Source organism: Danio aesculapii, chromosome 9 (genome assembly GCF_903798145.1).
Source record: "Danio aesculapii chromosome 9, fDanAes4.1, whole genome shotgun sequence".
Classification (NCBI taxonomy): domain Eukaryota; kingdom Metazoa; phylum Chordata; class Actinopteri; order Cypriniformes; family Danionidae; genus Danio; species Danio aesculapii.
In genome coordinates, this window is record NC_079443.1 from 11,150,171 (window position 1) to 11,176,208 (window position 26,038).

The window sequence follows — 26,038 nt, forward strand, 5'->3', positions numbered from 1 at the left end:
ATCAGAAATGATGCATAAACTATAACCATTAATTATGAGTTAATGAAAATGGCAGGAGCATGAGGCTGACTGCCATGTACTTGGGCTAAATACCTCAGACAGATAGCAGAAATTGGCAAAAAAGAGTTGGAGAAGGTAGAGAAATATAGAAGTGTGCAGCCAGGCACTGAGAAGAGAGCGGATGTATGGATTTAAATTGAGCACTGTGACAGCTCTCTGAATAGGAAGCAGATCATGAACAGCTGACCATCTGCAGACTATGTCCTGTCTGAACTAACGCAATGCTTGATATTGTGTGTATGTGTGTGTCTATGTACAGTCAAGCCCGAAATGATTCATACCCCTGGCAAATTCTGACTTAAAGTTACTTTTATTCAATCAGCAATTTTTTTGTGTGTTTTTTCAGAAATTACACATTTTACTCTCAAAAGATAATCATTGTGGCATCATTATGGAAAAGTATTATTTTCATTTGAACAAAAACTTTAAGTCAGAATTTGCCAGGGTTATGAATAATTGTGAAGTACAAAATGTTGATTAAAGTCACTTTGTTAAACATTTCAATATTAGAAACATTTGTTTCTACATTGGTAAACAAATGGAAATTATTTAAAAAACTTATTTTATTTATTTATTTTATTATTTTTTAAATTTTTTTTAATATTTTTTAATCTAAATTAAAAGCATTTAAATTTTTTAAAAAACATTTTATAGTCAAAATTACTTGCCCCTTTTATCAATTTTTTTCAATAGTCTACAGAACAAAACACTGTTATACAATAACTTGCCTAATTACATTATATATACAGTTGAAGTCAGAATTATTACCCCCCCTTGGATTTTTTATTTTTTTTATATATATTTCTTACAATTTTTTTAAATGATGTTTAACAGAGCAAGGAAATTTTCACAGTATGTCTGATAATATTTTTTCTTCTGGAGAAAGTCTTATTTGTTTTATTTCGGCTAGAATAAAAGCAGCTTTTAATTTTTATTAAACATTTTAAGGTCAAAATTATTAGCCCCTTTAAGCTTTTTTTTTTCCAGTCTACAGAACACCCCATCGTTGTACAATAACTTGCCTAAATACCCCAACTTGCCTAATTGACCTAGTGAAACCTTTAAATGTCACTTTAAGCTGTATAGAAGTGTCTCGAAAATGATGTAGTCAAATATTATTTATTGTCATCATGTCAAAGATAAAATAAATCAGTTATCAGAGATAAATTAATAAAACTATTATGTTTGGAAATGTGTTGAAAAAATATTCTCTCTGTTAAACAGAAATTGGGGACAAAATAAACAGGGAGGCTAATAATTCTGACTTAATAATATACACACACGCACACACACACACACACGCACGCACACACGCACGCACACAGTTGAAGTCAGAATTATTAGCCCCCATATTAGACCAATACAATGGGGTCAGTTGGATTTTTTTGTTTATCAAGGCGGCATTTATGAAATGGAAAAACAAATTGGATTGTTAAATATTTATTCAAATTTTAAATAACTGCTTTTTAATAGTTTTAAATGAAAGTATTGCTCCAGTCATTACTGCTTTTGTTACTATTATCATTAATAATAATAATAATAATAATAATAATAATAATAATAATTGTTACAATAATATTATAGTAATTTCTCATGGGACATTGAAGACTGGGGTAATAAAGCTGAAAATTCATGTTTAAAATTACTGGAATATGTGTTTTTTTTTTTTTTTTTTACCAAGATTTTGGTAAAATATAAATTCAATTAAATTCAAGGTTATGTAAATAAACTTGAATTTGATTTGATTAATTAATTGATTTATTCATTTATTCACTATGTGGTTGGATTTGTCCATATTTTACCAAATTTGGACTGAAACAAAATTTAGTTTATTATTCACATATATATATATATATATATATATATATATATATATATATATATATATATATATATATATATATTTTTTTTTTTTTTTTTTTTTTTTTTTTTTTATTTAAGGCTATCAGAAAAATATTAAATATCTAAAATAAATGTCTAAGATTACTGAGTTGTGGTCGTATAGCCTACAACTAAACAAAAACGGTCAACACAAAGTAAGACGTTTTATTTGGCTAAACTGTCTCAAGTGCATTATGTGTAGGAGGTAGGCTATATGATAAGAATATCAATAGAGCAGCAGTAGTTGCATAACAAATGATCTATAAACAAATTGCATAATACAATCCTCGATTGGGGTTTGCCCCGCCTGCGATAGTGTTGCCTTTTATTTCCCTGCCCTCTAGACTCCCAGACGGACTAATCTTTTGGACAGATCGTGAAATTAGGTAAATAGGCAACGGCAGCATTCGCGTTCATATCACACAGGACGTGTTTTCTCGTTTCCCTGTCAAGCGTGTCCTTCTTCTCGGGACATCTGTAACCAGGAAGTGAAGCTCTAGTTAGTCCTCGATCAGTTGTTTGTACAATGCGCGCTTTAAAATCAGGACTGTGTTCGTGATAGAGATCGTGTCATGGCGCATGTCGGTGCTCGCCGTGACTGCTCGTGATGAGGCAGTACGTCAATGTCCCGCTCATATGACATGGTAAGTGCGTTTGTTTTCTTTTACAGTAAAGCAGACCGCGAGACTTGACAACAACTGTTGAAAGTCTGTGTAAATACATGTAAACTATGGGATTGAGTGTTAGCGTGTTTGACAGGATGTTTTAATTGTAGCCAACTATTGTGGCGTCATCTCGAAGGTCACAAGCGACAACTTCAATCTACTGCTATTATTATTAATAATAACATGTAATAAACATTCAGTCATTCAGTCTGTGGAATATGATAATCGCGACGCACGCATGTGAAAACTGACAGAGCAGTCGGCTGCGCGGTTCATAAAAGGGGTAGTTCACCAAAAAAAAAAACGAGCGTTAAATACTCAAGTGATTACAAACTTTTAATGACTTCCTTTCTTCTGTTGAATCCAAAACAAGATATTATGAAGAATGTTGGGTGAAAAACAACAAAACAGAAGTCAATCGCTGCTGCTTTCAAACATTCTTCACAATATCTTGTTTTGGGTTCAACAGAAGCAAACAGGTTTAGAACAAGTGCAGTAAAGTTAACAATGGTGGAATTTTCCTTTTTTGAGTAAGCTAAACTAATACATCCAGTTTTCACAGCTGTTTTAGCTTGTTTTATCTCTGCAGATAGCCTAACATTAACAAAAAAAATCGTAAAGGTCTAATTTACTGTAGTTTTGGCAGTTAAACCAGTATAGTGTATTAGCAGAGAAGTTGTTCAGTGCTCAGTGTTGGTTTATGTATTCATTCATGGTGATGTGTGTGTAGGTGTGTTATTTATTTGATCAAATTGTTAACAAGTGCTTCTGAATATAGGCTTATGACTGATTTGGCTGCACTGTAAAAAAAATCTTTGCATGTTAACAGTTTGTGATTTATGGGGTTTTATTTATGTTTTTGAATTGCATTATGGAATATTTCTGCCAAAAATGTATGATTTTATAAAGATATATTATTATTTCTTTATTCATTCGTTGATTCAATCATTTATTTGGGGGGAGGGTTATTATATAATTTTTGTTGACATTTTTAATAGTTTGAAGTTGGATATTGGAAAGATATTGTGTGTTTCTGCAATATATATTTCGATATGAATACCATTTCACCAGATGACTTTACTTGAGAAGTGCATGTGAATAAAATATAATAAAACATCTAAAAGCATACAATTAAAAAAAGAGCTACAATTAAAATAAAAAATGTTTTAGCGTTTTTCCGAGTCTAACATTATTAAGGTAAAGTAATTGAATAATAAAAATAAAAAAATAATTCAATAAAATTAATCATTATTAAAGTTACATGAAAACAATAACTTATATAACAATATATATATATAGACTCACTTAACATTGCATATCCTGCGATGTGACTATTGTAAATGATCACATTGTGATATCTATGCTGAAACAATATATTGTGCAGCCTTAGATTTAAGTGATATAAGTTTGTTGGGTTGGTGGAGTACAGATTACTGTTCAAAACTTGGTCATAAACTGCCAATGCACTTTCTGCCATTTTTGACTAAATAGACTTAATTCTTTTTTAGGGCTGGGCAATTAATTGAAAATAAATCGAAATCGACATTTAGAACCTATAATCGATCAAAGTTTTCAAGGTCAATTATTTTTTTCAATTACTTTCTCTACCTCACGTGACCCCACTCTGTTAAGGCTGAAGCTGGTGTATACTTCCGTGGCCACTTTGCAGCCACATCTGATCTCTGGTCAATTAGGACGATTGACCCATTCTTAAGCCTTACTTTGCACTACATTGAAGAAGAGTGGAAGCTGCGTCTGAGATACCTCGAGACGATATATATTTTCCATTACATTACAATTATTATTTACATTAAAATATTTGTTTAGAGAACATGCAACATGCACTATTTAAAATATTATGTACAGGATATACAAGAGTTATTTTATTTAGATGAGATGTTTTTTGTTTTCTACTTTTGACAGGACAATCATTTATTTTGTTTCCAGAAGTGCAAAGTTGGTTTTAGGTAATGTGTGTTATATACTTTTTAATAGTTTGAAGTAGGGCTGCGTGATATTGGAAAAATCTAAAATTGCGAGATTTTGTGTTTCTGCGATATAAATTTCAATATGAATACCATTTCACCAGATATCTTGATTATCTCCCTCTGAACCAAATAATGAGAAAAAACAAATCTCCTACCCCAGCTATGCTGATGACACTCAGATCTATCTAGTCTTACTGCCTAATGACTACAGCCCCATTGACACCCTCTGCCAATGCATTGATGAAATGAACAGTTGGACGTGCCAAAACTTTCTTCAGTTAAACAAAGAGAAAACTGAAGTGATTGCGTTTGGGAACAGAGATGAGGTTCTCAAGATGAATGCCTTGGCACTAAAGGTCAAACAACAAAAAATAAGGTCAAGAATTTTGTCGTGACTCTGGAGTCAGATCTGAGTTTCAATAGTCATGTCAAAGCAGTTAGTAAATCAGCATACTATCATCTCAAAAACATTGCAAGAATCAGATGCTTTGTTTCCAGTGAAGACTTAGAGAAACTTGTTCATGCTTTTATCAGCAGCAGGGTGGATTACTGTAACGACCTCCTCACGGGCCTTCCCAAAAAGACAGTCAGACATTTGCAGCTTATCCAGAACGCTGCGGCCAGGATTCTGACCAGAACCAGAAAATCAGAGCACATCACGCCTGTCCTCAGGTCTTTACACTGGCTCCCAGTTACATTTGAATAGATTTTAATGTATTATTACTTGTCCATAAATCATTAAATGGCCTTGGACCTCAATACATTACAGATATGCTCACTGAATACAAACCCAACAGATCACTCAGATCTTTAGGATCATATAAACAAGAAATTCCAAGAGTTCAGTCAAAGCAGGGTGAATCGGCTTTGCCCCTCGTTGCTGGAATCAGCTTCCAGAAATGATGAGATGTGCTCCAACATTAGGCACATTCAAATCAAGAGTGAAAACACAGCTGTTTAGCTGTGCCTTTACTGAATGAGCACTGTGCTACATCCGACAGATCGCACTATTATGTTTGTCTCTTCTTTTTCATTATTTTATAACACATTTTATCTGTTTTTCTGTTTTTTTACCATATTTATTATTTGTTTTTATTTCTCTTATACTTGTTTCTTTTATTCCAGTTTATGTAAAGCACTTTGAATTGCCACTGTGTATGAAATGTGTTATATAAATAAACTTGCCCTGCCTTGCCTAAAATAAGAGAACATGCACCGTTTAAAATATTATTTACATGATATACAAAAGTTATTTTATTTAGATGAGATACTGATTATTTTCTACTTTTAATAGGAAGAACATTAAAAATCATTTATTTTGTTTCCAAAAGTGAAAAGTTGGTTTTAGGCAATGTGTGTTTTTAACTTCAGTTGTTCAGCGTTGATGTTCAATAAATAATAATATATAGTAGATGCTGTGTGATTCCTTCAATTATTTTAAAATCAAGTAATGCATCCTTCAGTGAACTGTGAGGGCAAAATAAATAAATAAATAAAATAATTGTTCATTAATCATAATTGAGTTAAAATGTTCAATTTATCGAGATTTTGATTTTAGGCCAAATCGCCCAGCCCTGTTCTTTATTTATTATTTCAATTAAACTGTCTATAAAAGTCACTTTGTTCAACTGCGGAGTTTAATTGTCAACATCAACAGACAGCAGAGCAGAGATCAATGACCCAAAGTGCAAAACGTGTTGGCGTGGGTTTCCTCTGGGTGCTCTGGTTTCTCCCAGAGTCCAAAGACATGTGCTATAGGGGAATTGAATAAACTAAATTGACCGTAGTGTATGTGTGTGAATGCAAGAGTGTACAGTATGAGTGTTTCCCAGTACTGGGATGCAGCCGGAAGGGCATCCGCTGTGTAAAACTTATGCTGGATAAGTTGGCAGTTTAATCCGCTGTGGCGACCCCTGATGAATAAAGGGACAAAGCCAAAGGAATGAACTACAACTTTATAATATTACAACTTATTATATTACATAAAAGCAATGAGCCTACGTGGTAAAATGTTATATAATATTATTTTTCAATCTACAGTATATTTCTGTCTAATAATTTCAGAATTATGATTGTTTAAAAAAAAAAGAAAAATCTGCCATTTACCCACACTCACTCCATTTCAAAACACTATGAACTACTTTGTGGAACATGAAAGAAGATATTTTGAGAAAATAAGGTTGTTGTTTGGCTCGCAGCATTCTTCTTCAAAAAAAATGATAGACCTAACAGAGCTTTCATTTTGTTGTATCCATTTAATTACTTTCTCATTCAGTCTTTTGCCTTTGATTTGTCCAAACAAAATGAAAGCTCTGTTAATGTCAGTCGGCCCTGAAAGAACAGTCAATAATTGGGTCATATTTGACCACTGAATTAGAGCCAGGCTGATATGTTTTTTTGTGTTGTTTTTTAGAAGCCGATACCCATATCAGGGAGTAAAAAAACAATACTGATATTAATATATCGTCTGATGTTTTTTGTTTGCATTTTAAAGTTTAGTTTAATTTCTTGTTAATGGGCATTTTAATGGGATTACATTTTTGTAATTAAAAGGGTTATTAAATGATCATGAAACTTGTAAAAATTACCAAATTACAAAAAAAAAGGAACTACACCGTACACTGTAAAACAATACAGTTTTCCATTTTTTGTGATTCATGTTTTTTTTTAATGTATTTATGCTTTAGAACTGCATTATGGGATATATCTGTCAACATTTTATGATTTTAAAAACTTTTTTTTTTTTTATTTATTGATTTATTCATGTATTTATTTATTTATTCATTTGTGGGGGTGTAGTATTTTTTGACATAATAGACTCAATTATTTATGATTTCTTATGCAATATATTAATTCAAACTACTAAACTGTCTATAAAAGTTACTTTGTTCATTGCAGAGTTGAATTGTTAACCTTAACAGACAGCAGAGCAGAGATCAATGACCCAAAGTGCAATTCATGATCAAAAATAAAGGGTTATTAAATGAAGTCATGAAACTTGTACAAATTAGCAACTTATTAAAAAAACTAAGAAACGTATAATTACAAGTGAATAAACATATTCACATAATCAATTCAAGATGTGTCCAGCAATATGTACAAAGGGTCTATGTTATAAGTTCAGCGAAATATGTGTGTGTGTGTGTGTGTGTGTGTGTGTGTGTGTGTGTGCGTGTGTGTGCGTGTGTGTGTGTGTGTTTAATGTTCATATCAGATTCGCCAATATTACATCAGTGACAGGCTCATATACCAGCTGATTAAACCTGCAAACACACTCACACACACACACACACACACACATATATATATGCAATGTCCAGTCTGATTTATAGTTTACCAGGAGCTACAGAAATGTATTTAATTACTGTATTTATATGTAGTTTATATGAATTATTTTACTTGGTCTAAGAATTTTTTGGGATATTTGGACTAGAAACAAGACAAAAAGTAAGAAGCATTTTTTTGGATTGCGATAATTTCATTTCCTGAGTGTGTATGGATGTTTACCAGTGATGGGTTGCAGCTGGAAGGGAATCCGCTGCGTAAAACATATGCTGGATCAGTTGGGGGTTCATTCCGGTGTGGCGAACCCTGATTAATAAAGGGACTAAGTAAAACAAATCTGACCTGGAAAAGGGTTTGATAGTCTTGATGTTGTGCTCGGATACTAATTAAAATGAAGCAAGCTGTATTGAATGCTTGTTATTTTGCCTGAAAAGCCCCATTTTGTCCCTGACCCATTTACAAAACAATTATTTTAAATAATTGAAGGATACGTTTTCATAATGATTTACTCGATGTTTTTTTTATTGCTTTTACACTTGTTGACTCGACTGAAATGAATATACAACTGAATATTATAACAACAACAACAACAACTACAACAAAAACAGCTGTGTGATGCTGCATTTTTTATATATACACACAGTCAGCTGAACTCTTATTAAATAAACCATTTAATGATTCCATCAAGAGGCTTTATCATCCATGGAAACCTTTTAAGCAAGATAAAGCTTCAGTGTAGAGGAACAAATCTAGATTTTTAGATTAATAAACTGTTATTTACGCTGAGAAATAATTTAAAGTTATTTACTTTTCAGTGAAAGGTGCTTTCTGGAACACACAATGGTTCTTTTCAGCACTGCAAATAGCCCGTTTGTAACCTTTATTTTTACGAGTGTATAGATTAAAACTTGCTGTTATACGTCAGTTATATTATATGTATTACAGTTGAAGTCAGAATTATCAGCCTCCCTTTGAATTTTTTAAAATTTCCCAAATTATGTTTAACAGAGCAAGGAAGTTTTCACAGTATGTCTTTCTTTTTCAATATTTTTTCTTTTTTTCTTATTTCAGCTAGAACAAATGCAGTAAATTTTTTTAAAACTCCTTTTAAGGTCAAAATTATTAGCCCCTTTAACTATATTTTTTTTCGACTGTCTACAGAACAAACCATCATTATACAATAACTTGCCTAATTACTCTAACCTGCCTAGTTAACCTAATTAACGTACTTAAGCCTTTAAATGTCACTTTAAGCTGTATAGAAGTGACTTGAAAAATATCTACTCAAATATTATTTACTGTCATCATGGCAAAGATAAAATTAATCAGTTATTAGAAATGAGTTATTAAGTCGGTGCCAATGGCGTAGTGGAAAGTGCACCGACACATGCACTCCGGTGTTTGTGGCGACCTGGGTTCAATTCCTGCCTCGAAGTCCTATGCCGATCCTTACCCTCTTTCTGCTCCCCACACTTTCCTGTCAATGCTCTCTACTGTCCTGTCCAAATAAAGGTGATAACCCCTAAAAAAATTATTATAAAAAAAGAAATGAGTTATTAAAACTATTGTTTAGAGATGTGTTGAGAAAATCTTCTCTCCGTTTAACAGAAATTGGGAAAAAAATAAACAGGGGGGCTAATAATTCAGGGGGGCTATTTCTGACTTCAACTGTATATACGTAACACATGTAAGTTAGTCACAACACTAAAAATATTATGCAGGGAAGTTTGAACCTAATATTGCATCCCGACATTACTTTGAATATGGACAAACCCAAGACTGAGTTAGTTAAAAAAAAACGAATTACATTTTTTAAACCAACAGTTGGATTTGCAGTACTGTAAAATGTGTAATAAAGTCCAAAGTCTGTGGGAAGCACTGCTCTGTTTTTTGTTATAACTTAAGTCAGAACTGATTATATCGATTAAGAAAATCTGTCGTTTACCTGTTTCGTTCTGTGTGCGCAAGACCTGTCAACACTTCCACAGTCAGTCTCATGCGCTCAGTAGAGCCACATGAGAAGACCCACAGAGAAGCGCCTTTTTGGCACTTAAATTCATCCAGCTGGGTTTGCAAATCTCTTAAAGTGTCTGGGATTCTGTTTTTTAAAGCTGACGTTAATCGTATGAGTTTTTGAATTAGGCTACCTTTTTACTTAAGCCTACTTTCACTTGGCTTCGCAGCGGACTGCGCATGAGAGTGAGAGAAACATTCAATAATTCATTCTTGAATCTAAATGACTCTGTAAAACTTTACTATATACTCAAAGAGGACAAAACGACTGGTCTAAACTGCCTGCAAAATATATGTGCACCATTAGTACTGGTTAATCAGTGCATTTGCCTTATTTAAATAATGTACACATTTTAATCTTGTAATTATTATTTTGTCATTTATTCCTCATTTGCTGCTAATTGTATTAATTTGATGATGTCAATATATTACATAGGCAATTTTTATACATTTATAAAATGCTTTGGCATTTAAGTTGCTTTGAACTTAAACGAGAGAGAAGCAGATTTTACCGTCAGTGTGTGCATATGGCCCCTGAATAGCATAAAATTAAGAGAAATTTTGGATTTCTTTTTTATTTCAACAGTGGGGGCGTCACGGTGGCGCAGTGGGTAGCACGATCGCCTCACAGCAAGAAGGTCGCTGGTTCGAGCCCCGGCTGGGTCAGTAGGCAATTCTGTGTAGAGTTTGCATGTTCTCCCCATGTTGGCATGGGTTACCTCCGGGTGCTCCAGTTCCCCCAACAGTCCAATAATAAGCTAAATTGGCTATAGTGTATGAGTCTGATTTCAAAAGTGTATGGGTGTTTCCCAGAGTTGTGTAAAACATATGCTGGATGAGTTGGTGGTTCATTCCGCTGTGGCGACTCCTGATTAATAAAGGAACTAAGCGGAAAAGAAAATGAATGAATGATTTATTTCAACAGTGATTTTCTTTTTTACTTTAACCTATTGAAAAGAAGCAGTGTAAAATAGTTTCATAGTAAATAAAATTATTGTTAAAAATTAAATTATGTTTTGTTTGTTGCATATAGTTCATTATTTATGTGATGTGGGTAAATGGTGTGTTTCAATCCGGCTACCACGGCAAGTATATTTTAAGCCTGTGGGAAGCACTGCAGAGCAATGCCTAAAGCTAAACAAACCCCGGAACTACATTTTTATAGCGAAATGTAAAAGAAATCAGAAGTAGATCTAGGCAGTGCGATAAGCGTCAGCTTAGGTAAGCATCAGTCAAAAAGTCACATTTGCTTGTGGAAAGTCAAATATCCAAATGTCGGTAGTATATGAATACAGATATATTTTGTAAATATCTGCTGAAGCATTTTGACATTATGCAGCTTCTTATATAAAGCCAAATACTATTAAATAATATTATGTTTTTGAGTTTTTTTTCCAGATTTTCAAATAGCTGCCACAAATCATGCATCAATGGAAAGCTTATTTATCTGGTTTTCAGAGGATTTATGGATCTCATTTTTTTTAATTAAACAACTGGTCCAGGTTCAGATATCCTGTTCTCAAGTTGACAATTAAAAATAATGAATATTTCTTATCACCGGTTACATTTCCCTATCAGCAGGCACAAATTTAGTTTCATTCATACAGAGTTATTGAATTTCAGTATTGTGTTGTCTAAAAAATGAATATAACCATTTTTAAAAATCACCAGATTTTTACTTTAAAAATAGTGTAAATAATCTGTAGTTTACAGAATAAAATCAAAATGAGCTTCTACTTGACACATTCTGTATAGATTGTAAATCCAGAGAAACAGACTTTTCAAATGGTCTCTTATTTTCCCCATAACTGTATATTAAATATATTTATTTAAAAAACATATAATAATGCAATTCAGTTTGTGTAAAGTGGCAGGCAGGTGATGTTGTTCCCTTGTCCCCTAATGCAGTTTTACTGAGTGTTATTTGTCCTTTCCCCCTTTTATCTCTCTCTCTCTTTCTTTCTGCTTTCCTGTTTCTCAATCCCTCCACAACAAAACAAGTTCAATAGGTTTGACAGTTGGTTGTATAATTGTGCTTATTTTTAAACTTCCTGGTAATTTAACTGTCTGAAGCAGCAATTTACTTTCAAAATGTTAGAATGTGAATAAAATACTTGATTATAATAAATCATGTTCCACAACCCGGCAACGCAGTGGCGCAGTAGGTAGTGCTGTTGCAAGAAGGTCGCTGGTTCGAGCCTCGGCTGGGTCAGTTGGCATTTCTGTGTAGAGTTTGCATGTTCTCCCTGCGTTCGCGTAGGTTTCCTCTGGGTGCTCCGGTTTCCCCCACAGTCCAAAGACATGCGGCATAGGTGAATTGGGTAGGCTAAATTGTCCATAGTGTATGAGTGAATGCGTGTGTATGGATGTTTCCCAGAGATGGGTTGCAGCTGGAAGGGCATCCGCTGCGTAAAACATGTGCTGGATAAGTTAGCGGTTTACAGTGGATTTTGGAGGCATAAGAGGCCATTCATTTTCATCTATTGCGCACACAAGTTAATTATTTTGTGCACTATTTTGTGCTATTGTGCTATTTTCCAGGCATGCTTAGTTGAAAACATCTCAAACATCAACTTTTTTTCTCAAATCCTGCAAGCGAACTGTGAGTCACGTGACAAGAACTGACCAATCAGCTTCACACTTTTGTTTTCACTGGAGAATGGAAAACAAGAATGATTCAGTTTTTACGTTAAGGTTTAGAAAAGTTTGTAAGGGTCAGAATAGCCGTTGACAAGTTACATATTTTGCTAAGACTTTTTACACAAAGTATTATAGTATAAAGTATTATAAATATAACAAAACAAGTAGAGAGCAACGATCTATCAGTTATTTTGAGCCAGACCAAAGACTATACACAAGACTTATAATTTTGAATGTGGAAAAATGTAACAGTCAGTACAGCAAGTGAAGCCCCGCCTACCAGTACAGAAGCCAATTGTCGATCGATACACACTGACATTTCTCCAGGGGAAAAGCTCGGACCAGACATGTGCATTTACGACTGGAACACACTGAAATCGCAATGAATACTTGTGATCTGACAAAGCATTATCCAGAGGATAATAATGTGTAACATGGGCAGAAATTAGGTTGGTGTCGTGACCTTGTCTCTTTTGAGTGCGCATACGCATTAGCTCGGGCAACCTAAAAAAATGCAGATTTTGTTTGATTCGAACGTTTAGAAACAAAACTTATGAGACAGTTGTTTAATTTAATTGGTGATTCCAAATATGTAATGTAAATGGGGTTTCAAGGATGGCCGTTGAGTGAATGACTTATCTTAAAGGGACTTTGGACGGAGAGCACAGCTGAAGTTGCTTAGCAATGGCAGGTCCCACACACAAGGTGTATGTGTGTGAATGCAAGAGTGTTTGGGTGTTTCCTAGTGTTGGGTTGCGGGTGGAAGGGCATTCGCTGTGTAAAACATATGCTGGATTATTTGGTGGTTCATTCCGCTGTGGCGACCCCTGATTAATAAAGGGACAAAGCCAAAAAGAAAATGAATGAATGAGTGAATGAATAATACTGAACCACTTTAATGGCAGACTTTGGCTGAGGGATTTTAGAATGAACAAAACAACATTTCAGATGTTTTACAATGTCGCCGAACCATGGTTTATCCATTTAACACCTATTTTTGTTAAAACATTATAAAACAGATTCACATGACTTTTTCGATGCACAGGCTGGAATTTATTCAGTAAAAGTGTTTCAATCATAGTTTATTGCCATTTTTTTTCTTATTGGATAAAAAGTTTATCCTATTTAGTTGTGCAAATAACTTTTTGTGCATATTTACAAAATGTATGCACACTAGAATTTCCATTAGGCATTTTTTAAACTCTTTTTATTAGAACGTAACACAAAATCAGAGATACATCAGGAACAGTCAAGGATACAGATGGGTACTGAAGAGATTAGGGAGAAAAAAGGGAAAGACATTTGTATAGTGTTATTTTTAAACAATACATATGGGGTTGAAAGTAAAATTAATAAATAATAATAAATAAATAAATAAAGGGGGGAGGGGGGTTGGGCGATGTCTCATATACTTATCGTGTATACAATTTGGCTGTTTACTAAATCTATGTTGTATGTTTAAAGTTAGTTATGTATAATTCTTAGAATTGAGTTCCATCTTGCTTCACATATATTCATCTGGAGTTTGAGGCAATAAGTTATTCTTTCCATTTCAGAAATTTCTTTTCTAATTGTTTTGATCCATTGTTTATATTAGATTAGATGATTAGATTTAACTTAATTGTCATTACACATGTACAAGTACAATGCAACGAAATGCAGGCTTATATGTAGGTGGGTCTGATCTGAGCCAGTTAGACGTAATACATTTTAGTGCTGCAGAAAGCTATATTTGCAGTAAATAAATAACTCTTCTTTCCCCCATGCTCTCAGGCCATACCTAGAACTGCCACCGTTGGATCAAACAGAATATCAATACAAAATATATCTCCAAGTACCTTATAGATATCATCCCAAAACTGCTGCAGTTTTGGGCAGATATGTGAGTGGTTCCCTAAATGATCACCACATTCTCTCCAGCATCTGTTAGATGAGTTAATTCTTATCTTTGTTACAATTTGTGGGGTAGAGAAATATCTTGTAATTCTTATAAATAATATATTGTAAAATTTAAATTCTCTTCATAAATTTTAGTTTGTGACTCAGTGGGCTTCTGAGCATATATCTGACCAGTTTTCTTGTGTAATCTCTACCTGCATTTCAGCCTCCCACCATACTTTATATGCAAAAGTATTATATGGATAATATGATCACAGACTCTCATTAAGCAGTTTTTAATGCTAAATTCCAAAATGCGCATATGAAGGGTCGATGAACACACATATCGAGAGCAGAGGTCTAGAAATGGTCAATGAGATGCTTATCAGTGAAGACTTCAATCAGTGAAGGTGTGCACAAGTGTCTGTGAATAATGAACACTTGAATATGCTCTTTCAGATAAACCAGGGAAATTATATGCAAGGAAGCATTCTATTACCTACATTCTAATAGCATTCTATTTAACATTATTAATGTTAAAGATTCATGCATTTGTATTAGAAGAATTCTAGATATTTGCACATTGGCAGTTGTAGATGAAGCACAGCAAGAGTGAATGTAAATGAAGTGTCATTAAATATGAAACCTGTACAGGAGCATTCAGAACGATGCTCTGTAAATGGGGAGGGGGGTTCCCAAAATAACATTTCAGTAAAATGCAATGTTTTTCATGGCATGTCAAAACATCTCAATAACCCAATTGGAAATAAGGCTCAATACACTTATTATATTGAATCAAATACAGTGGTCATTTGATTTTATTTTCAAAACTTAACTGCAGAAAACTGCAAACAAACATCAAACCTTACTTTTACAAAAAATAAATAAATAAATAAAAATGGCAATACTGCAATTTTTTATTTGATTATTTTTTATTTAAATGTAGAAAAACTCCCAGAATGCGAACATCATCTAGTTTTCCCTCCAGCATAAATTCTTTTTAAAGTATTCATCTGCTGTGTGCGACATTTCACATCATATGAAAGCCACCAGTCAACGCCCTCATGACCGGCAATATGCTTTCATCAGCTGATCATTGATTTTCTTATCAGGATGATGATGATTACATTACTAATAATCATTGATTTCACTATATATTAATTAATATTATATAAAAATTCTCTCTACCTGTAATGCATTTATTGTTCATATTGCATTACAAAACACCAGTCTTCAAGAAATGCATTCCAATATTGAGTTACTTCCTAAAATGTAACTAGATGTGTTAGTTAGTTACTTTATGGTAAGTAATGCGTTACGTTACTTTTGCGTCATTACCTTTGCTGGGGCTTGATCTTTTTCAGAACTTGCAGGTTTTTTTTTTTTCAACTACAGGAGCTCTGCAATTAACAACACACTATATAACCTAAACATTCATTTACCTTTACACACATAAAAAAAAAAAAAAAAAAAAAAAAAAAAAAATTAAGATAATGTTATCTTCTGAGAACTTCCTGACCCCAGAACTATACATGCAGTATATACAGATTAATGAATGTTCAAAGCAATGTGTTTGCTACTTTTGTACATTTGTCTTATAGTTAAGTAAAAATGACTGTCCATTGAGACAATTCCCTTTTTTTTCTTCAATGTGTTTAAAATAATGAAAATACTTCCTCACAGAAATCTAAGGATCTAGTCTGAAAATCTGCCTACGTTCATTTTAATTCAGCAATTTATTTTTAAAAAGCTAATTATTAAACTAAAAAGTAACTTACATTACATTTAAAAAAAACTTTTAATATATTTTTTAGGTATTGCAACCCTTTAATCATTACCTAGAAAAGAAATATTATTACATGACTCACATGCCTTGTAATGCATTACCACCAACACTGCAAAACACTTACGGTGCTATTGAGGTGGGAAATGGGTAGGGTTAGGGACAGGGTTGGTGGTACTGTACAGGTAGATTGGGTTTAGTTAAAGAAATGTGTGAACAGTGTAATTATTAATGTAATTACATGCATATATTTTAAATATACAGGGTGGGCCATTTATATGGATACACCTTAATAAAATGGGAATGGTTGGTGATATTAATGTCCTGTTTGTGGCACATTAGTATATGTGAGGGGGCTCATGAAAGAATAAAGTTATGTTAAAACCAAGCACACCATTGTTTTTCTTGTGAAATTCCCAAAAAGTTTGATGTGTCACATGACCCTCTTCCTATTGAAAAAACAAAAGATCCGAAATGGCCGACTTCAAAATGACCACCATGGTCATTGCCCATCTTGAAATATTCGTCCCCTCATATATACTAATGTGCCACAAACAGGACGTTAATATCACCAACCATTACCATTTTATTAAGGTGTATCCATATAAATGGCCCACCCTGTACAATATAAAAAAAAATTCTATGTTCACAGTATTAAATGACTCGTTTAAATGCAAGTACATACAGTAAAATAAATATATATAAAAAAGGACTATAGTACGTACAAATTACTTTTTACTCAACATTTACTCACCCTCAAAGGGTTTAAAAGCTTCACGAGTTTCTTTTTTCTGTTGAACCAAAAAGATTTTGAAAAACACTATAAACCCAAAGCCATTGACATCCATAATAAAGGACATTTTTTATTTTGTGTTGATTAGAAGAACAAAATTCAAACAGGCTTGGAACAAGTGGAGGATTAGTAAAAAGATGAAAGAATATTCATTTAGGGGTGAACTATAACTTTAAGGACTTAATATAAAGTGTGACCTCATCATTTATGTTTCACATTTGTCATGTTCAGAGAACATTCAAATGTAATATTCCTGTAATGTCAGGTTGCTTTGACTGCCAACCATTGACATTAGTGCTTATATATGAACTCTAAACTTTGATCCCATTTTCTGTGAGAATTTGAATGTTATTATGAAAGAAGTAATAATACTGTTTGTTAAGACTAAAGACTGAGGCTGTTTGGCAAATGACTGCTTTCTCTGGGTTAAACAGTGTTCAGAGTTCAGAGAACATTAAAAGGAGAGTTCACCCAAACCTCTGTTGAACACTAAAGAAGAAATGTTGAAGAAACCTGAAATCCTGTAAGCTTTTGACTTCCATAGTACTAAAAACAAATACAATTGAGGTCAATAGTTACAGATTTTCAGCTTTCTTCAAAATATCTTTTGTGTTCAACAGAAAAAAGAAACTCAATAAGCTGAGCAATCAGCTATTAACAATACAAAAGGTTTTCTTTTACCCTGGTACACGCATTACCTTGATGAATTTGGGTTTCTGAGAAGAATTACGCATTTTCAGAGCTGTTGTTCCAAAATTGAATTTCACAATGTAAATCCTAAACAATTCAGTGGGCAGATGAATAATCGCAAGAGAAAGTGATGATTAGTGAAAGGCTAGAGGCGTTGCTAATGCAGAGATTGAGTAGATAAGAGCAGGGGTAATTGGAGCTGGTGGGGGGGGGTGTGAGTGAAATGAGCACTTCAGGACTTCCTTTGGTTTCTGACAATAACTGTGCTCACACTGAAAACAGGCACATTGAAAACACTCAGTAAATGGCACATTACTCAACCAGCAGTTTATTGCCCTTTGGACTTGAAGAGACTGCTCTTAACTGACCTAATACTGCTGAACTGCGGAAGCTGTTAGCATTCAGGTTTTGGATTATGTCCTTATACACGTCAAAGGCAAAATATGTAATATTTTTTTAAATTAAAATATCCAAAAAAACACTAGAACACTTAGATATTTTGCTGACTTATGTACTTACATTATTCCAAATGTTTCAAATAAGCCAAAAAATTTAACTGAAAAAGCTTTTTAATAATTATTTAATGTTTTGTATTAATTTTCTGCATAAAAAATTTTTATATCTTTTATTATTTTGATTTTTAAATAGAAGTCAAGGGGTGTCATTTTACCAGCATTGCCATGACAGAGCTGTGGTGCTATCTTGTCTGAACATTATCGGACTTTGCTCTTATGATGAGCATGTTCAGTTCATGCATGAATAAAGTAAATGTGTACATGAATGGAATATCCACAGAATATTGTGCTATTTTAAACACTGACCACGGCAAGCGTGCTCTGTGGCTCTTGTGCTTTGGTTAATGGCTGCAGAAACAAAACTGTCTTTGCATGATGCTCTGAAATGAATGGATTTCATAGGACAGCGCTTTCCGTGTTCTATGGGGAAGCTGCTACACAGTGCACAGTGACTATGGCTGGATGGAGAATCAAACCAGCGCACTGAACACTGCAGAATTACCTTTTTGTTACTTACATTTTTTTCTTTTATATATGTTTTATTAAACTGCACAGAGCAGCATTATTACAATCCTAAAATGTATTAAGTATGATAAAACAGCTCTGCTTCTTCCTCACATGATCACAAGTGGAAGAACTGTGGCATAATAAGAGCTCTGCTGCTTTTGTGTCACGTCCCGCTAGTTTCTCATCAGCACTTAAACTTAGGGGCCGATTACACCGCTCACGCTTTGCTTTGAGAGGCGCAACTTTTTAATGGTTTACTAATGGCGGTGAGGGTTTTGCGGGCTGCAAAGTTGTTGTATAACTCACAAATCTTCAATATCGCTATATTTTTAAATATTAAAATTATAACGATATCAACAGCAACACTCAAGCACAATGTGCTGCTGATTCATTTGTTGCCAATTGACATAAAATGAGCACCTCGCTTCTTTTTTTCTTGTCAACAAAAAGACAGTGTGGTGCGCCTCGTGTTTTTGGAACACAAAAGCATGTTCGGTGTGATCGCCCCTTTACTCTTCTTCATACTACCATTATAAGTGTTGAAAACTTTAACTTATCCATGAACATGATATTGGTAGGAGTCCTGTAGGATGTATTGAAGAGAACAACTTCCATGATTTCACACTCAGTCAATGCGTCATCAAACTACAGCTTTGTTTGTTGTCAATAAGTGCCCTCTAGTAGCAAAAAAAAATACATATACCTTCTATCTCTGTAATGTAAGACTGTTACCTTTTTATTGGTTAATTGAGGTGAACATTGTGACCATTGGAGTGATGCCTGGAGTTTCACTATATCTGGGGTTTTCTTGTATTTCCTGTGTGACCTGATGAAAACCTTAGTCGAATTAAATTGTTTTTTAAATCTAAAGTGGCAGTGTGCCGGATTTGTTTGCTTTTTCGAAAAACTCATGTGATTGTGCATTCAGCTATTGCATCGTTTACTACACTAAGCGAGAGTTCTCTGTCAGGCTACGCAAAATATTTCATGGGATATCCTCATGCGATTGCAAATAATCATTCTGCCATACTGACAGCTGTTTGCATAGCTTGTCTGTGAACTACGGCTAGTAGTCAATTTTGCTAATGTTACACATGAAAGCATGCGGAAATACCACAGTTTTACTCCAAAATCACTTCATAACTTAAGTCAAGGGTTTGAAGTATATCATTCTGTGAAGTGATGTAGCTTTTTTTACAGAATAAAGCTTGCAACATATTTCATAGTATTCTAAGCAAAGACAAAAGTGTTGCATCATTACATACTTGATTATCAGGAAATTAAAATCATAAAAACTCAGATAAACCATGTGATGTCACGACCATGTTTTATTTAATCTCGTTGAAACAATGAAATCAGTTTAATCTATTGTTTATTCTCCAACCGCTATAAGGATTTCCTGTGTTTCTTCTGGGCATATTTAGTGGTTACATGCAAATCATGAGAGCGCCCTCTGGCCTTTCGGAGGAGATTTACCACTGATTGCATCACTGTACATTCCTCATATGAAGTGAAAAACATCGCAAATGCCCTAGTCCCTATTCTGTCTAGTGGCCTTGGATTGGTTGTCTTGAATGAAACATATGTGCATTTGGAAATTGAAGATACATCCTGAGCTGGTTTATGATTGTTACTGTCTAGATTTGCTTTAAATCAAAATCGCTAGGAATTAATATTCTTTGCTTGTCATTTTTTGCGCTTACTGTCTCTATTCTTGCACTCCATCTTTAATGAGTCCACCAAACTCATCTAACAACTGCGGTGAGGTGTTGTCAATGCCACTGAGCGATGAAAAAATATAAATGTTGAGCTGCTTAATGTCAGGTAATAAAGAATATTTTGCAGTTGTTTACTCAGTACTATCTATATACTTAAGATATACTTTTGTACAATTCTGAAGCTGCTTTTTTCATATGATGAAAGTGATTTATGGCCAGGCTTTTAACGGTATTATATTTTCTTGTTGCGATTTTAAAAGCTTCTTATAACAGTACACTGACAAAAGTCTTGTCATTGATCACAATTGTAAGAGCAACAAATAATACCTTGACTTCTAGTTGGTCATTTGAAAAAGTGGCAGAAGGTAGATTTTTCTGATGAATCATCTGTTGAACTGCATCCCAATCATCACAAATACTGCAGAAGACCTATTGGAACCTGCTTGGACCTAAGATTCTCACAGAAATCAGGCAAGTTTGATGAAGGAAAAATCATGGTTTGGGGTTACATTCAGTATGGGAGCGAGCGGGAGATCTGCAGAGTGAATGACAACATCAACAGCCTGAGGTATCAAGACATTTGTGCTGACCATTACATTCCAAACCACAGGAGAGGGCAAATTCTTCAACAGGACAGCGCTCCTTCTCATTGGCCAGCCCAGGATTGGCCTGCCCAGTCACCAGACATGAACAATATTGAGCATGTCTGGTGTAAGATGGAGGAGGCATTGAATATGAATCCAAAGAATCTTGATGAACTCTGGGAGTCCTGCAAGAACAGTTTCTTTGCCATTCCAGATGACTTTATTAATAAGTTATTTGAGTCATTGCAGAGATGTATGGATGCAGTCCTCCAAACTCATGGGACTCATACACAACATTACTCCTTTTCCCACTGCACCATGACCATACTATACTGTACATTATTTTTGTTAAGTTACAAGACTTTTGTTTAAGCAGTCAGACCTTACTGTCCTAATTAAATCATCAAAAATCAAGGCATGATCATATTTTATTTTGGTAAAATAAGCGTTGTCTAGAGGCTTTTGTCTTTCATATTAGCCACTACTGATACCAAATGATCAACTAGAAGTTATTATTTGTTATTCCTAAACTTGAATAGACGACCAGACTTTTGTCAGGTAGAGTATATGGTATTATCACAATACTGACCTACATGTAGATCGTTAGTTATGTTTTTATATTATTATATTAAAAAAAAAAAACACATGTATATGTTAAATGACTGCACAAAGATTTGAAGTTAAAATAAAAATCAACATTAATTAAAATCATAAAAATTAAACACCATTATTAAATTAGTCTAACTATTACTATTTAATCTATTAGTAATTTGGGGAAAATATTGTAATTGAATAAAACTTCATTTGTATATTTATATTTCTTTATAATAAGTAGAAAAATAAATAAATAATTGTACTATAATTCATATAACGCTTATTCTGTTCCCTGAAATTGTTTTTATATCATAACTGCGTCTTCACCCGACACGGAATAACAGCGTAGACTATTACAGCACTTCAGTCTTATGGCTCACCGATGGAGCCTGACTTGACCAATGCTTAGTGGTCCCACGTGGAAACCATGGCAACATGTCATTTCAGCTTTGTTTGGCATGTGTGTGTGTGCGCGCTGTGTTCATTCAGTGGCTTATTTAGGATAAAGGTCTTGCCCTGGAGAACACACTGCACATTTCTGAATCACACGGATCATGCAGACGCTATGTTTCCTGAACTCTGAACAGTCAAGAGTTATTCAGCCGGCTCACAGCCAACTCTCCAGTGCTTTTGATGGTCGATATGTGTTGCTCGCTGTGATTTCAGCATTCTGCCGTTGAACCGGTGAGTTGGCAAGATGTTTGATGTTGTTGTTTGTGTGATTCGTGGACGTGACGGATGAGACTTCAATATTAAATGCCTGTTTTGGTGTTTTAATAGAAATTTAAAGGCACTTGCAGGTGAACTGTCAGATCATAACTGAAGAGGAATAAATCAGTTTATTTTATTTATTTAATTATGTTCTTTTTTTAAATCATCTGACTATTTAACTTTTTGTCTTAAATCAAAAAGAAAATTCATCGCCTCATAAAATGCTTTTCGAGTTGTTTTGTACGTTGTGTATTGACACTCACCCTCTGCCTTGCCTTCTGTTTTTGTCCTGTTTGTTTAAATAATGCATATTGATATCACCATGATGTAAATATTAAAACGTTAAAATTGAATGTTTTTATTATTTTCGTTTGAGAGTTTTTATTTCAGAGATTGTCATTGCATTCAATCTTAATATTTCTCTCTCCTCCTGTGTGTGTGTGTGTGTGTGTGTGTGTGTGTGTCTGTGTGTGTGTGTGTGTGTGTGTGTGTGTGTGTGTGTGTGTGTGTGTGTGTGTGTGTGTGTGTGTGTGTGTGTGTGTGTGCGTGCCTTCAGTTTCTTACATTGTAGGGACCAAATACAGCAATGCCATCAATTCTGACCTTGTGGGGAATTATGTTTTTGTAGCCCTTTAGAGGAAAACAGCTCGTATATCAAATCACACAAAATATAAAAGTATACTGTTTCATATTATGCTCATAGTAATTGATTTTTAACACAAATCATTGTTTACAGTAAAACTTTTTCATAATTTATATGATCACAATATTACATGGGATGCAGACAAAAACATAAAAATATATGATGAGAAAGCATGATGAGAAAGTTACAAGGAGGAGAATGTAGAATGTTTACATGTTTAGCATTATATATATATATATATATATATATATATATATATATATATATATATATATATATATATATATATATATATATATGTATACATACATACATACATACATACATACATACATACATACATACATACATACACACATACACACATATATATACTTTAAGCTGTATAAAAGTATCTTAAAAAATATCTAGTAAAATATTATTTACTGTCATCATGGCATAGATAAAATAAATCAGTTATTAGAAATGAGTTATTAAAACTATTATGTTTAGAAATGTGTTGAAAAAAATCTTCTCTCCGTTAAACAGAAATTGGGGAAAAAAATAAACAGGGGGGCTAATAATTCTGACTTCAACAATCTATTTATGTGTGATGATATGAGACTACTTATATCATGATTTAAAATATGTCATATCGCCCAATAGTATGTGCAAATAATACTGCAAATAATCTGTTTTTTTCTCTAAATTTACAATGATTAGTTTGAATAGCAATATGTGCTTGAGTAAAACATTTTTTTATTTTATTTTGTAAACAAATAAGGACTTTTCTTCGTGATTTATAATAAACAAGTAGTTGTTTAGAAATTCACTTGTTTTCATTGTGTATGTATATGCTTTTGTGTTATGTATATGCACAAACTATGCAAAAGTATAACACGTAAAACATACTGTAGGTATAACGTACATGACATAATACAAACATAATAAACATAAGTGTGTTATATCAGTTATTGAGGCAATTCTTAAGTAATGTAGAAAACCTAAGAAAATATACAAAAATAAATCTGTCTAATAAACTAATTAACAAGTCCCGGATAGACACTAATGTGCCCTGTGTGGAATGATTTGACTAAGGCAATTAAAAATATTAACATTCTGTACCTAGGGAGTGTAAATATTATGTCTCTGGATATTGTGTGCTGGAGGCAGATGCTGAATAGAGCAAATATTATGAGGATGTGAGAAGCTGTTATGAGCTGGTGACAGTGATTGGGCCAGTAATGCTAATAGCTTTGTACACTAGCCATTATCCTAACTAGAGTTGGTATTGTTAGAATGTTATTGATTTTAATTCTTATAGATTCCCAATTTCGAATACATTGTAGTAAAGAAATAATAAATTGGTGATTTAGGCCCTGTTCACATGCTATTCAGATGTGTTTTTGTTGATGGACAAAGGAGGTACATTATTGATGCAATATTTATAATTTACAAGAAAAACAAAATGGTATTAAAAGTTTGGGATCAATTAAACACACTTTATGAATAGGCTACTTTATACATTAACAAATGAAATAATAGATGATTGATTTCCAGTCCATTAGACCTACACACTTCTGTATACATGCTTTTGTTGTATAAATCAAAAGTAATTAAATTCAGTAGCTTTTAAAAACATTATGCAAAGGATCAGGAATTGATTATGCAAAAAACAACAAAAGCAATCATCCAACATGCTACACCATCATCCGATGTTTTGCTGGCTAAATTTGCATCCGTGAAAGCTGCCTTAATTATAATGGAATTATTAAAAGCACACTAAACACCATACAGTACACATGAAATAAAAGATTCACAAAGCTGTAGCTATCTTATGAAAAAAGAGTAGTTGAGCTTCAGTTTGAAGAAAAAGTTTTTGTGAGCAGCGGAGAGAAGGCAATGTTTAGATTTACCTTGAGTTGCAATAAGAAACCAGCACTGAGCCGCTCAGCTACATACAGAAAAGTAAAACACAACGTTTGTTGGTTGCTCATGCATGCACAATGCATTCATTCTTTTAACTCGTTGTTTGTGAACCAACCCCAGACATTTGGTCATGAAGGTCGTAACACCTTGCTTGAAACATATACAGTTGAAGTCAGAATTATTAGCCCCCTGAATTATTAGCCTCCCTGTTTATTTTTTAACCAATTTCTGTTTAACAGACAGAAGATTTTTTTTCAACACATTTCTAAACATGATAGTTTTAAAAACTAATTTATAATTACTGATTTATTTTATCTTTGCCATGATGACAGTAAATTATATTTTACCAGATATTTTTCAAGACACTTCTATACAGCTTAAAGTGACATTTAAAGGCTTAACTAGGTTAATTAGGTTTACAAAGCAGGTTAGGGTAATTAGGCAAGCTATTGTATAACGATGGTTTGTTCTGTAGACTATCGAAAAAAATAGCTTAAAGGGGCTTATAATTTTGACCTTAAAATGTTTTTTAAAAAATGAAAAACTACTTTTATTCTAGCCGAAATAAAACAAATAAGACTTTCTCCAGAAGAAATAATACTATCAGACATACTGTGAAAATTTCCTTGCTCTGTTTAACATCATTTGGAAAATATATATATATATTTTAATCAAATGGAGGCTAATAATTCTGACTTCAACTGTACATTTTATACAATAATTACACTTAGCTTTGCTATTGTTTTTTTACCAAATGTAGCCGCACATTTAAACACTTTCCGCAGTCGATCTCTAAACTAGCTCTAAGCCATCCCCATCAGGCGATATCGTTACAGATGGATTTGGAATATGTCCTAATTTAATAATTTTTGGTGGTATTTTGTCTCTTAAGTTCTTTTTAAGTTAATATCAAACGTTTAAATGCATTCTGGATCTTTTCCAGGTTTTTTTTTTGTTGATATTTAGCTGTGAGCTCCATTCGTGCGACATTTCAGTTGCACGTCATAACCAGAAGTCCGGGGATTAATAATTCCACCTCTAAACTAATGTTTGGATTATTAATCAAGGTGCTTGTGAATGTGGAGGTTTCAATCAGATTGCCAAGTGAAAAAATTAATTTTATAACAAGCATCTGATTCCAGAATCGTAATTCATTTTTGATTCCCAAACCTGCAGTAATCC

At 33.5% G+C, this 26,038-nt stretch overlaps 1 protein-coding gene across 4 annotated transcripts in view; it reads left to right on the plus strand.

The window, feature by feature from the left end:
• The first annotated feature begins 2,262 nt into the window (after window positions 1–2,262).
• nr1i2 (nuclear receptor subfamily 1, group I, member 2) overlaps window positions 2,263–26,038 on the plus strand; it is an 80,680-nt gene continuing 56,904 nt past the window's right edge. For 3 of the 4 annotated variants that reach the window (XM_056464783.1, XM_056464782.1, XM_056464781.1), the window contains exons 1-2: window positions 2,263–2,585; window positions 10,479–10,554. In XM_056464783.1, coding sequence (XP_056320758.1) covers window positions 2,521–2,585; window positions 10,479–10,554 — 141 coding nt within the window. In that variant the 5' untranslated portion in view covers window positions 2,263–2,520. The remainder of the gene's footprint in view (window positions 2,586–10,478; window positions 10,555–26,038) is intronic. The other variant, XM_056464784.1, reaches the window with a different exon arrangement.